The sequence below is a fragment of the Panulirus ornatus genome, chromosome 11 (assembly GCF_036320965.1).
Source record: "Panulirus ornatus isolate Po-2019 chromosome 11, ASM3632096v1, whole genome shotgun sequence".
Taxonomy (NCBI): Eukaryota; Metazoa; Arthropoda; class Malacostraca; order Decapoda; family Palinuridae; genus Panulirus; species Panulirus ornatus.
This window is the reverse complement of record NC_092234.1, coordinates 4,807,271-4,822,180: the sequence shown is the minus strand read 5'-3', so window position 1 is coordinate 4,822,180 and position 14,910 is coordinate 4,807,271. Positions and strand designations below refer to the sequence as shown.

Here is a 14,910-nt window from a genome sequence, read left to right as displayed (position 1 = left end):
TAAGGGGAGTGGGGGAAGAATGGGATGTATTTAGGGAAGCAGTGATGGCTTGCGCAAACGATGCTTGTGGCATGAGAAGCGAGGGAGGTGGGCAGATTAGAAAGGGTAGTGAGTGGTGGGATGAAAAAGTAAGATTATTAGTGAAAGAGAAGAGAGAGGCATTTGGACGATTTTTGCAGGGAAAAAATGCAAATGAGTGGGAGATGTATAAAAGACAGAGGCAGGAGGTCAAGAGAAAGGTGCAAGAGGTGAAAAAGAGGGCAAATGAGAGTTGGGGTGAGAGAGTATCATTAGATTTTAGGGAGGATAAAAAGATGTTTTGGAAAGAGGTAAATAAAGTGCGTAAGACAAGGGAGCAAATGGGAACTTCAGCGAAGGGGGCTAATGGGGAGGTGATAACAAGTTGTGGCGATGTGAGAAGGAGATGGAGTGAGTATTTTGAAGGTTTGTTGAATGTGTTTGATGATAGAGTGGCAGATATAGGGTGTTTTGGTCGAGGTGGTATGCAAAGTGAGGAGGTTAGGGAAAATGATTTGGTAAACAGAGAAGAAGTAGTAAAAGCTTTGCGGAAGATGAAAGCCAGCAAGGCAGCGGGTTTGGATGGTATTGCAGTGGAATTTATTAAAAAAGGGGGTGACTGTATTGTTGACTGGTTGGTAAGGTTATTTAATGTATGTATGATTCATGGTGAGGTGCCTGAGGATTGGCAGAATGCTTGCAGAGTGCCATTGTACAAAGGCAAAGGGGATAAGAGTGAGTGCTCAAATTACAGAGGTATAAGTTTGTTGAGTATTCCTGGCAAATTGTATGGGAGGGTATTGATTGAGAGGGGGAGGGCATGTACAGAGCATCAGATTGGGGAAGAGCAGTGTGGTTTCAGAAGTGGTAGAGGATGTGTGGATCAGGTGTTTGCTTTGAAGAATGTATGTGAGAAATACTTAGAAAAGCAAATGGATTTGTATGTAGCATTTATGGATCTGGAGAAGGCATATGATAGAGTTGATAGAGATGCTCTGTGGAAGGTATTAAGAATATATGGTGTGGGAGGCAAGTTGTTAGAAGCAGTGAAAAGTTTTTATCGAGGATGTAAGGCATGTGTACGTGTAGGAAGAGAGGAAAGTGATTGGTTCTCAGTGAATGTAGGTTTGCGGCAGGGGTGTGTGATGTCTCCATGGTTGTTTAATTTGTTTATGGATGGGGTTGTTAGGGAGGTAAATGCAAGAGTTTTGGAAAGAGGGGCAAGGATGAAGTCTGTTGGGGATGAGAGAGCTTGGGAAGTGAGTCAGTTGTTGTTCGCTGATGATACAGCGCTGGTGGCTGATTCATATGAGAAACTGCAGAAGCTGGTGACTGAGTTTGGTAAAGTGTGTGAAAGAAGAAAGTTAAGAGTAAATGTGAATAAGAGCAAGGTTATTAGGTACAGTAGGGTTGAGGGTCAAGTCAATTGGGAGGTGAGTTTGAATGGAGAAAAACTGGAGGAAGTGAAGTGTTTTAGATATCTGGGAGTGGATCTAGCAGCGGATGGAAACATGGAAGCGGAAGTGGATCATAGGGTGGGGGAGGGGGCGAAAATTCTGGGAGCCTTGAAGAATGTGTGGAAGTCGAGAACATTATCTCGGAGAGCAAAAATGGGTATGTTTGAAGGAATAGTGGTTCCAACAATGTTGTATGGTTGCGAGGCGTGGACTATGGATAGAGTTGTGCGCACGAGGATGGATGTGCTGGAAATGAGATGTTTGAGGACAATGTGTGTTGTGAGGTGGTTTGATTGAGTAAGTAATGTAAGGGTAAGAGAGATGTGTGGAAATAAAAAGAGCGTGGTTGAGAGAGCAGAAGAGGGTGTTTTGAAATGGTTTGGTCACATGGAGAGAATGAGTGAGGAAAGATTGACCAAGAGGATATATGTGTCGGAGGTGGAGGGAACGAGGAGAAGAGGGAGACCAAATTGGAGGTGGAAAGATGGAGTAAAAAAGATTTTGTGTGATTGGGGCCTGAACATGCAGGAGGGTGAAAGGAGGGCAAGGAATAGAGTGAATTGGAGCGATGTGGTATACCGGGGTTGACGTGCTGTCAGTGGATTGAATCAAGGCATGTGAAGCGTCTGGGGTAAACCATGGAAAGCTGTGTAGGTATGTATATTTGCGTGTGTGGACGTGTGTATATGCATGTGTGTGGGGGGGGGGTTGGGCCATTTCTTTCGTCTGTTTCCTTGCGCTACCTCGCAAATGCGGGAGACAGCGACAAAGTATAAAAAAAAAAAAAAAAAAAATATATATATATATATATATATATATATATTCAGAGAGATCCAGGGACATTCATAATAATATTGCTTGTAATGACAGTCATTAAGTTTCAAGGTATCATCATCTGCATAATGTGGATCAAATGTGCGCAGCCTCCCGGTCTACTCATACATTGCTACCTAGTATTAGTTTAGCTAAAGTGAGTGTGGACTTTGATACTAGTGTGAACATTTCTGATAACAACTAAAGTGACACTGGTGTCATTATTAAGGCCTCCACCCTCATACACAAAACGTCTTCACTGCACTTAATCAAAAATTATTCACAATTCATCATCTAAAATGCCTTCAGACCTAAACACACTATATACACCCATTTTTCATGTTTTACACCACCAAATTTCTGGCAGCTGATGGTTCGGCACCTTTTTTCCAGACAAAATTACTTGAGGGAACCTGAAATTACTGCGGCAACCAGACTAGTTTACTGGGCGGCCACAGATGGCATTGTGCGTAGGGTGTGCTTATTTACAATCTTTACACTGCACTTGTTACTGGTGATACCATAATTCTGTGAGATTCTTTACTTATTTTGCTTAAATCTAACCCTAGCTATGGCTTCTAAGATATATGAGAGTGTCAGTCGTGGTGTCAAACGTAAACACCAGTCCATATCAATCCAAGATAAAGTAGAACTGTTGAAAAAATGGACCGTAGTTTTGTTGCATAAGCTGTGTGACATCTACAGTATTGGTTCATCAACTGTTTATGATATAAAGAAACAAAGGGTGAAAATATTGAAATTCTATGTAGACAGTGATTCCAAGGAGCAAATGACAATTAGAAAAGCTATGAAAGATGGTAAGAGTACTGAGCACAATTGAACGATGATGGAATGGTTTCAACAGCATCAGAGTGATAGAGTGGACTTGTCAGGTAGCATGATAATGGACCAGGCTAAGTTGTTCCATAAAGAACTCAAATTACATGAGCGTGACTATAGTGAAGGATGGCTTCAAATTTTCAAGAAGCGTCATGGAATTTTCATGAATAAAGTGTGCAGAGAAAAGTGGTCTGCAAACCATGAAGGAGCTGCCGAGTATGTGGACAAATTTGCGAAACTCGTAGCTGACGAGCACCTCAGTCCTGAGCATTTGTATAATGCAGATGAATACTTTAGACAGATGGTATACTTTAGACACATGAGAGATGTATAATTAGTGGGTTAGAGGCGTGTTGATGAATTATTATTATTATGTGACCATGGTTAGTCTGGCATTATGGTTAGTCTGACAAGGCTTTGGAATCAAGAGTGCCAGAAAATCAGTGGTGTACCTATACTACCCTCTCTTCACTGTCTGTCATCTGACATGCAACCTTGAGCATCTTCCTTAAAGAATCAAATCTACAAACATCTGCAGAGCTCTGATTCAGTTGTAACTTCTTTTTCTCTCATTTAATTGCATTTAAATGATATAGCAAACATACTGTTAGCTAGTAATCATCTGCGGTCACCAAAAAACAATTTTCATATTATAATCCATCTTTTCATGCAGTTTTCAGATTAATGTATGAAAATAATACAAGAACATCTTTTCTTTCTTTCATACTATTCGCCATTTCCCGCGTTAGCAAGGTAGCGTTAAGAACAGAGGACTGGGCCTCTGAGAGAATATCCTCACCTGGCCTCGTTCTCTGTTCCTTCTTTTGGAAAATTAAAAAAAAAAATGAAGAGGGGAGGATTTCCAGCCCCCCGCTCCCTTCCCTTTTAGTCGCCTTCTACGACACGCAGGGAATACGTGGGAAGTATTCTTTCTCCCCATCACCAGGGATAAATACAAGAACATGTATGATAAAATAAATCAAATTACTCCATATAATCTACCAAAAATTAGTTTAGCATTACTTGTCAATAATTTGTTTCCATTACAATATATTTTTGATAATTCTTAGGAGATTCACAAATTTAGGGGAGTTACTGTACTGCATCAAAATGACTTCATATTAACAAAAACATGAAAATTTTGATTCACCTATTTGTACTGTAAGGAGAGGGAATTTTACACTTATAATTCCCCATCTCTTGAACACATTCTTTTATCATACAACCTCTTGAATTTATGTATTATGTCTGCATTAATCCTAAGTCAATCTGTTCCATTCATCTACCTATATCTCTGATGCCTGTTCCTTCTGAGAACTCCCATCATGGGGTGGCCATGGCAAAAGAGACTCCACTTACCCCTGTCCTTGTATGCCTCCCTTGCATACATCATTCCACACATTCTTCCACTACTTCTATCCTTCCAATATTCCTCCACCCTATCTGCCTATGTCACAGGTGATCTCCCAGTCACACCAACAACTTTAATTGTACTATCATAAACTCTCCTTGTAAACTCCTATTCATGCATTCATTCCACATGCCCAAACTACCTCAAAGTATTACGTTTCACCCATTCTACCAATCAAAAATTCACTCTCTTTGCATTCCTTGCCATATCACATCTCTCATACACCCTTTCATTTCTTTCTTCATTCTATTTAGTCACACCACATGCTCCTCTCAAATAGCTCATTTCCAGAGCCTGGATTCTTGACCTCTGTGACTCATTCCATGTCCATGTTTTGGCTGCATAGGTCAGGGTTGGGAGGACAATGCTGTTCCTTAATCCTCTCTTCACTTCCATACTTACACCTGTAAGGGACCCAATGACTCTTCTACTCTCTACTGCTCTCTCCCTTATCTCTCCCTCCATATCACCACACTTACCCAAGACTGCTCCTAGATACTTGAATTCTCTCACTTCTTCCAGTCCTTTACCCCCATATCCACAGCACCACTCTTAATATGATAAAAATATTTCTTTATATCCTTATTTACAAATTTCTTACTTACGTGACTGTCTCTCCCTCCTTTTCTATAGGCTGATCATTTTGCCCAGATGAATTTTTGTTCATGACAAATTCCCCTTCTGGTAAATCAGCCAGATTTTCCAAATTTCTCCAATCACTATGGGAAAAGGAAGTAAAATCGCAACATTTAAAATATATACATAGTAATAAAAATAAACACAATTGATGTAATCTTTTTTTCTATATATGCAACTTGGCCTTCCTGGAAACATCTAGTTCAAGAAATGGGGCCTAACAAGTGCAAAACTCCCTTCTCATACAGTACAGATAGGTAATTAAGAATGGGTAATTACTGGGCTCTTTCTCCCTTACTTTCAAAAAGTGATACGAAAGAAGGGGATTCCTAGTACCTCTGCTCCTGCCTCTCTCGATAAGCATCTACAACATACAAAAAGACTAGTTAGTAGTCTTTCTGTCCTATCTCAGATATATGGTAGAGATTAAAAATTACAAGAAAATGAGTTTTGAATTTGTGAGAAGCTATTTCTCTCTACAAGGGAGGCCACCAAGCACATGAAATGATGACCACACTTCCTATGTAATAATGCTTAGGTATAATCCCATCAATATATTTGTTTAATAACTATTTGCCCCTAAAGGTTGGATCATCTTGTGCAAGAAACTTTACACTTATAGAAAAGGGTTAATGAAAAGAAAGGATTCATAGGAATTCTCATAGGGTATAAAGTTCCTAAAATGATAGACTGCATATTTCTTTGGGTAAATCAGCCCTAGCACGTTCATGCTAAAAATCTTTAAAAAATGCATCCTACTGCATATGAGACACTTACAAAAATAAAATGCAACTAATTACAAAGAAATTGGCTTGAGTGGTATATTACTTCAAATCCTTAATCCAAACCCTTTTATTACCTCAGTCTAAACAAGAGTAATGATATCTCTGTAATATGGGAAATTTTTTTCATTGCTAAAGTTCTTTTTAAGGAAAGGCAACACATTTAGCCAATAAAAAGCTAGTGCTATGGCAAGATCAAATATGGTCCAAGGTGAAAGGACTGATTTTCTGGGAAAAGTTACCACTCATTACTAAGCCCGGTGAAAGGTCTCAGGGAAGGACCCACCTTGTATCATTGGACCCAAACTTGAAGCTAACAACTCAGTTAGTCATTTCCTAAATGTGGTTGGTATTCCAAGATCCAAACAACCTGAAGTAGACTGGTCCGCTGGGTAAGCAGAGGATAATCAGTAAACTGTGTAGTAATCCCACTTCATTGGGGAAAAACCATCTATTCTAAAGAGTATAATATGGGATATCTGAGTGAAACGTTTCTAGGCACTTCAAAATACAGGTTTGAATCCTGGTTGCGGCAGTCAGTCCACAGTCAACCCAGCTGTTCATCCACCCCTAGGGGTTGGTTGATAAAATGAGTCCCTAGCTCAGGCTAGAGGACGAATGTGGCCTTTGTTGTCTTTTCCTAGTGCTACTTTGTGCGCATGCAGGGGGAGGGGGGTGCCATTTCATGTGTAGTGGGGTAGCATTGGGAATGGATGAAGACAGCATGTATGAATATCTACATGTGTACATATGTATATGTCTGTGTATGTATATGTATGTATATGTTGAAATGTATAGGCATGCATATGTGCGTGTGTGGGCGTTTATGTATATACATGTGTATGTGGGTGGGTTGGGCCTTTCTTTTTTTCATGTTTCCTTGCGCTACCTCGCTAATGTAGGAGACAGCGGCAAAGTATAATAAAAATGATAGAATATAAATATTTTTTTTGTCAATCTTTCCTCGCTCATTCTCTCCATGTGCCCATATTTCAATACACCCTCTTCTGCTCTCTCAACCATACTCTTTTTATTACCACACATCTCTCTTACCCTTTCATTACTTACTCGATCAAACCACCTCACACCACATATTGTCCTCAAACATTTCATTTCAAACACATCCACCCTCCTCTGCACAACCCTATCTATAGTCCACGCCTCGCAACCATATTACATTGTTGGAACCACTGTTCCTTCAAACATGCCCTTTTTGCTTTCCGAGGTAACGTTCTCGTCCTCCACACATTCTTCAACGCTCCCAGAACCTTCACCCCCTGCCCCACCCTGTGACTCACTTCCGCTGCCAAATCCACACCCAGATATCTAAAACACTTCACTTCCTCCAGTTTTTCTCCATTCAAACTTACATCCCAATTGACTTGCACCTCAACCCTATTGAACCTAATAACCTTTCTCTTATTCACATTTACTCTCAGCTTTCTTTCACACACTTTACCAAACTCAGTCAGCAACTTCTGCAGTTTCTAAACCACCAGCCACCAGCACTGTATCATCAGCAAACAACAACTGACTCACTTCCCAAGCCCTCTCATCGACCGCAGACTGCATACTTGCCTCTCTCTCCAAAACTCTTGCATTCACCTCCCTAATAACCCCATCCATAAACAAATCAAACAACCATGGAGACATCATGCACCCCTGCCACAAACCGACATTCACTGGGAACCAGTCACTTTCCTCTCTTCCTACTCATACACTTGCCTTACATCCTCGATAAAAACTTTTCACTGCTTCTAGCAACTCCCACACCATATACTCTTAATACCTTCCACAGAGCATCTCTATCATCTCTATCATATCCTGTATGTTCAGGCCCCAATCACTCAAAATCTTTTTCACTCCATCCTTCCACCTCCAATTTGGTCTCCTAAACATACTGGAGGGTAAAGACATGCAAGGAATAGAGCAAATTGGAACGATGTGGTGTACCATGGTCGACATGCTGTCAATGGATTGAACCAGGGCATGTGAAGTGTCTGGGGTAAACCATGGAAAGTTTTGCGGGGGCGTGGCTGTGGAAAGGGAGCTGTGGTTTCGGTGCATAACACATGACAGCTAGAGATTGAGTGTGAATGAATGTGGCCTTTTTTGTCTTTTCCTAGTGCTACCTTGGGGGGGGGATGCTATTTGATGTGTGGCAGGGTGGTGATGGGAGTGGACAAAGGCAGCAAGTATGAATATGTACATGTATATATATATATATATATATATATATATATATATATATATATATATATATATATATATATATATATATACACAGACACATATATATATATATATATATTTTTTTTTTTTTTTTTTTTTTTTCCAAAAGAAGGAACAGAGAAGGGGGCCAGGTGAGGATATTCCCTCAAAGGCCCAGACCTCTGTTCTTAGCGCTACCTCGCTAATGCGGGAAATGACGAATAGTATGAAAAAAAAAAAAAAAAAAAAATATATATATATATATATATGTGTCTGTGTATGTATATGCATGTATACATCGAAATGTTTAGGTATGTATATGTGTGTGTGGGTGTTTATGTATGTATATATGATGTGTTTTACTCTACATTTCTCAATTTTCTTACATTGTCAAATATTCATGAAATAGCAAATTTTCTTTCAGACAGGCTTTCTGAATGCCTTAACAAGCATTCATTTCCAATTTGCAAATATATGTCATATTTGTAAAAAAATTTTACAGTGACCATAGTCACATTCTTTCCATTTAAAACATCCTCTGGCATCAGTGGTTCTGAACAGGAATGCTTTCAAACACCTTTTGGGGTGATTATATTTGCATTCATCAAAGTTTCTGTATCTGGTTCTTAGATTCTGCCTGCATGTAATCTCTCTGATCTTAGTGTCTCTTCATTTTCTTTACCTTTTTTTCCCCATGTGATTCTCTTCCTTTATTGTTGAATATGTATGTCTCATACTTTTGTCATATTATTCTCCAGTTTTGTTTTGTCTTTCATATGTCAAATCAACATTACCTCCAAATCTTAAGCCTGCCAATGATCCTAGGATTTCTAAAACAGAATAACTCTTCCCAGTTAGGTATGCTGAGGACTTTATGAGTTTGTTTATGTAACAAAAACAATTAAAGGAATTGTTAATCAATATTTAGGCCCTGTTACTAAGAGCCAACTGATTGAGCTTAAAAAATATATCAACCTTGGTCTCTGGAAACAGCAGTAAATGAGTCATGTACCTCCATCAAAAATATAAAGACAAAAAGGAAGCACTGATCAACTTTATGTATCAAATGACATCTTACATTCATCCAGTGTGCTTGTTTTACAAGACTTACATGTCTTACCAGGACTCAACAAGTCTTTCCTTCTTTATTTTACACAATTATATTTGGACACTTATGCAGGTTTCATTCCATAATGGTAATACTCATTTGCATCACAGCAAGACTTCCTCAGATCTGAGACAAATCATCCATGCTCTACTTAAAATATGTATTAAAATCAATAACTTATTTATACCTAAAGGTATCATCCTTTACTATAATGTAATAATATCCTGCTAAATGAAATGTAAACACAAGTTCCTCCTTTACCTGAGAGCCTTGGCATGATAATCATCAACACCATCATCAATCCGTGAAAAATTTTCAGTGATGATTGCCTCATCTCTGGGATGAAGGTCATGTTGTCCAGAAGATATCGTGTATGATAGTTGTGAGGGAAGTTTTGTTGTAATATCATTTGACTTCATGGTGTACACTATTTCATCCAGGGCTCTAAAAGTAAAATGTACAGATAATTCATCTATAGGATGAAAACCAGATGCTCCCACTGATTATTTTTCTGGCTAAATTAAATGTAAACATGAATTCCTACTTTACCTGGGAGCCTTAGCATTATTAACACCATTAACATTCCCTGACAATTTTCACTGATGATTGCCTCATCTCTGGGATAAAGGTCATGTCATCCAGAAGGTTGTGAAGAAAGTTTTGTAGTAATATCATTTGACTCTATGATGTACACTATTTCATTCAGGGCCCTAAAAACAAAATGTACAGTCAATTCATCTTTAGGATGAAACCCAGATGCTACCACTGATAATCTCTCTAGCCAACTGAAATGTAGACAGGGGTTCCTACTTTACCTGGGAGCCTTGGCATTATCAACACCATCATCATTCTGTGAACAATTTTCATTGATGACTGCCTCATCTTTGGGATGAAGGTAATGTTGTTCAGAGGGTTGTGAAGAAAGTTCTGTGGTAATATCATTTGACTCCTTGGTGTACACTATTTCATCCAGGGCTCTAAAAGTAAAATGTACAGTCAATTCATCTTTAGGATGAAAACCAGCTGCTTCCACTGGTTATTTCTCCAGCTAAATCAAATGTAAACAGGAATTCCTACTTTACCAGGGAGCCTTGGCAATATTAACACCATAATCATTCCCTCACAATTTTCTCTGATGTTCTGCCTCATCTCTGGGATAAAGGTCATGTCGTCCAAAAGGTTGTGAATAAAGTTTTGTTGTAATACCATTTGACTCCATGGTGTACACTATTTCCTCCAGGACTAAAAGCAAAATTAACAGTCAGTTCATTTTAAGAATGAATCCTAAATGCTACCACCTATTATTTCCAAGCATTGACTTTTGCATTAATGAATTGATGGTATTTTCACATTCATAAGAATGAAGAGTGTGTTCTTTACTACAAGCAGGCACCATGATGGTATTTTCACATTCATAAGAATGAAGAGTGTGTTCTTTACTACAAGCAGTCACCATTTATGGATCTTTATGGTGTAACGGTTAGCATTGCTGACTGTGATGCATTTATTGGTTGCCCAGGGTCAAGTCTATATAGGTTTGAATCCTGGTTGTGGCATTCATTCCACACTTAACCCAGCTGTTCATCCTCCTCTTGGAGCTGGTAGATAAAATGGGTACCTGAATTAGTGTGGATGTAACCAAGATGAGGAAACAGGAGAGATAGGTAATACGTTTGAGGAAAGAAACCAGGATGTTTTGGTTCTGAGTGAAATGAAGCTCAAGGGTACAGGGGAAGAATAGTTTGGAAATCTCTTGGGAGTAAAGTCAGGGGTTGGTGAGAAGACAAGGGCTAAGGAAGGAGTAGCCTTACTCCTGAAGCAGGAGTTGTGGGACTTGTGATAGAGTGTAAGGAAGTAAGTGCTAGATTGATGGGGGGTAAAACTGTAAATGGATGGAGAGAGCTGGGTGATTATTGGTGCTTATGCACCTGGTCATGAGAAGAAAAATCTTGAGAGGCAAGTGTTTTGGGAGCAGCTGAGTGAGTGTGTTAGCAGTTTTGGTGCATGAGACAGGGTATTAGTGATGGGTGATTTAAATGCAAAGGTGAATAAAGAGGCAGTTGAGGGTATAATTGGTATACATACGGTATTCAGTGTTGTGAATAGAAATGGTGAAGAGCTGGTGGATTTGTGTGCTGAAAAAAGACTGGTGATAGGGAATACCTGGTTTAAAAAGAGAGATATACACAAGTATACGTATGTGAGTAGGATAAATGGTCAAAGGGCATTATTAGATTACATTTTAATTGATACATGTGTGAAAGAGAGACATTTGGATGTTAAGGTGCTGAGAGGAGCTACTGGTGGATGTCTGATCACTGTTTAGTGGAGGTGAGAGGTTTTCAAAAAAAAAAAAAAGAGAAAGTGGTGAGAGGAAGTGAGCTTGGAAAGGAGACTTATGTGAGGAAGTACCATGAGAGACTGAGTGTAGGGAAGCAGTGATGGCATGTGCAAGAGATGCATGTAGCATGAGAAAGGTGGGAGGTAGGCAGATTAGAAAGGGTAGCGAGTGGTGGGGTGAAGCAGTAAAGTTGTTAGTGAAAGTGAAAAGAAAGGCGTTTGGAAGATACTTGTATGGAAGGAATGCAAATGATTGGGTGATGTATAAGAGAAAGTGGCAGGAGGTCAAGATGAAGGAACATGGGCTGAAAAAAAAAAAAAAAGGGCAAATGAGTTGTGGTGAGAGAGTATCAATTAACTTTAGGGAAAATAAAAAGGTGTTTTGGAAGGAGGTAAATAGTGTGTGATAGACAAGAGAACAAATGGAAACATGGGTGAAGGGGGCAAGGGAGGAAGTGATAACGGTAAGTGGGGAGGAGATGGAATGAGTATTTTGAAGGTTTGTTGAATGTTTGATGATAGAGTGGCATATGTAGGATGTTTTGGTCAGGGTGGTGTGCAATGTGAGAGAATCAGGGGGAGTGGTTTGGTGAAGAGAGAAGAGGTGGTAAAAGCCTTGCAGAGGATGAAATTTGGTAAGATGGTGGGTTTGGAAGATATTGCAGTTGAATTTATGAAGAAAGGGGTTGACTGTTGTTGATTAGTTGGCAAGGATATTTTGCGTATGTATGGATTATGATGAAGTGCCTGAGGACCGGTGGAATGCATTTATCGTGTCATTGTACAAAAGCAAAGGGGATAAAGGTGAGTGTTCAAACTACAGAGGCATAAGTTTGTTGAGTATTCCTGGAAAATTGTATGGAAGGGTATATTGATTGAGAGGGTGAAGGCATATACATAGCATCAGATTGGGAAGGAGCAGTGTGGATTTAGAAGTAGTAGATGATGTGTGGATCAGGTGTTTACTTTGAAGAGCATATGCGAGAAATACTAAGAAAAACATATGGATTTGCATGTAGTATTTATGGATTTGGAGAAGGCATATGATAAGGTTGATAGAGATGCTTTGTGGAAGGTCTTAATATATGGTGTGGGAAGTAAGCTGCTAGAAGCAGTGAGAAGTTTTTATCAAGAGTGTAAGTCATGTGTGCAAGTAGGAAGAGATGAGAGTGTTTGGTTCCCATTGAAGGTCAGTCTGTGGCAGGGATGTGTGATGTCCCCATATTTGTTTAATTTGTTTATGGATAGGATGGTTAGGGAGGCAAATGCAAGAGTTTTTGAGAGAGGGGCAAGTATGCAGTTTGTTGGGGATGAAAGGCCTGGGAAGTGAGCCAACTGTTGTTCGCCAATGATGCAGCACTGGCGGCTGATTCGAATGAGAAACTGCAGAAGTTGGTGACTGAGTTTGGAAAGGTGTGTGAAAGGAGAGTGTTGAGAGTAAATGTGAATAACAGCAAGGTTATTAGGTTCAGTGGATTGAGGGATAATAGATAAGGCTGAGCAGTGGAGGGTGTATGTGTTGGAAATGAAATGTTTGAGAACAGTATATGGTGTAAGGTGGTTTGATTGAGTAATGAAAAGGTAAGAGAGATGTGGGTAATAAAAAGTGTGGTTGAGAATGCTGAAATGGTTTCAACATATGGAGAGAATGAGTGAGGAAAGGTTCATAAGGAGGATATGTGTTAGAAGTGGAGGGAACAGGGAGAATGGGGAGACCAAATTGGAGATGGAATGATGGAGTAAAAAAGATTTACCGTGATCAAAGCCTAAACATGCAGGATGGTGAAAGGTAGGATAGAGTTAATTGGAATGATGTGGGCTACTGGGGTCGATGTACTGTCAGTGGATTGAACTAGGGCACGTGAAGCGTCTGGGGTAAACCATGGAGAGGTCTGTGGGGTCTGGTTGCAGATAGGGAGCTGTGGTTTGTGGTGTGTCTTCTGATTTCTTTAATCATCTGATCTATCACTGTACTCTGTCTGATTAACTAATTAGTCAGAGGGGGTGATCATATAATGGCCCTAAAATTCTTCCAATTCTCTACATTTTTCTTATTTCACTCTATTCAATTCACATCTTTAACATTTTGAATGTTTTTTTTTTTTTTTACTGGTATGCCTCCTACAGGTTTTCCCCACAACAAATTTCTAATATCACTTGCTTAGTACTTTCTCTTGTTAAGCCATTAATTGAGTAGTCCTAATCATCTTTCCCCATTTCAGTCTAATGCCTTCATTATAGTCCCTAGAACTTGAATAAATCTGGTGACTCCTACTCTCTTACAGGGACTCTTACTCTCTTTCAGGGAGTAAAGGAGATATTAGGACTGCTGTAGTGAAAGGTTGAATTTTTATTTCAGTGTTCTCAGCAGGGAGCCTTAATCATGTCAAAGAAAAAAAAAAAATTGAGCAGACGAATGTGGTAATACACTCCAAAATGTACTTTCATATTTCATCTTTTCACCACTATTTCCATTAATGGCTCATTTGAATACTCAGTTTTAAATTTTCCATTTTTTTCTAAGCCACACTTACTACCCCAACTTAGAAGTAGTTTTAATGAGATTTTCTCATTTCTCCATTGATCTTCTTACTCGTGACAACTATTCCTGACTCAACAAAGTTCCTGACATGTCAAAGGTGCTCCATAGATTGAGTGACTGTACAATAAAATGTGCACCAGTTTTAAAGCACTGAAAAATGTGTTATAAGCAAATTACCAATTCTGAACCTCATTTTCATGAAAGTAAGTTCATGCATCTCGAAAATATTAAAACTCCATTGTAGTTTTTTTTTATTTATTTGCTTTGTCACTGTCTCCCACACTAGCGAGATAGCGCAAGGAAACAGATGAAAGAATGACCCAACCCACCCACATACACATGTATATACATACACGTCCACACACACAAATATACATACCTATAAATCTCAACATATATATATATATATATATATATATATATATATATATATATTTTTTTTTTTTTTTTTTTTTTTTATACTTTGTCGCTGTCTCCCGCGTTTGCGAGGTAGCGCAAGGAAACAGACGAAAGAAATGGCCCCCCCCCCCCCATACACATGTACATACACACATCCACACACGCAAATATACATACCTACACAGCTTTCCATGGTTTACCCCAGACGCTTCACATGCCTTGATTCAATCCACTGACAGCACGTCAACCCCTGTATACCACATCGCTCCAATTCACTCTATTCCTTGCCCTCCTTTCACCCTCCTGCATGTTCAGGCCCCGATCACACAAAATCTTTTTCACTCCATCTTTCC

The 14,910-nt window shown here is 39.3% G+C and overlaps 1 protein-coding gene and 1 long non-coding RNA gene across 16 annotated transcripts in view; one reads left to right on the top strand and one right to left on the bottom strand.

Annotated features, from left to right (window-relative positions):
* LOC139751232 (uncharacterized) overlaps positions 1-14,910 on the top strand; it is a 179,943-nt gene that overhangs the window by 133,901 nt on the left and 31,132 nt on the right. The window lies entirely within an intron of this gene.
* Positions 1-14,910, bottom strand: part of LOC139751229 (uncharacterized) — a 35,558-nt gene that overhangs the window by 5,113 nt on the left and 15,535 nt on the right. For 13 of the 14 annotated variants that reach the window (XM_071666451.1, XM_071666442.1, XM_071666440.1 and 10 more), the window contains 3 exons: positions 10,092-10,253; positions 9,538-9,720; positions 5,145-5,258 (listed from right to left, as the gene is read on the bottom strand). In XM_071666451.1, coding sequence (XP_071522552.1) covers positions 5,145-5,258; positions 9,538-9,720; positions 10,092-10,253 — 459 coding nt within the window. The remainder of the gene's footprint in view (positions 1-5,144; positions 5,259-9,537; positions 9,721-10,091; positions 10,254-14,910) is intronic. The other variant, XM_071666454.1, reaches the window with a different exon arrangement.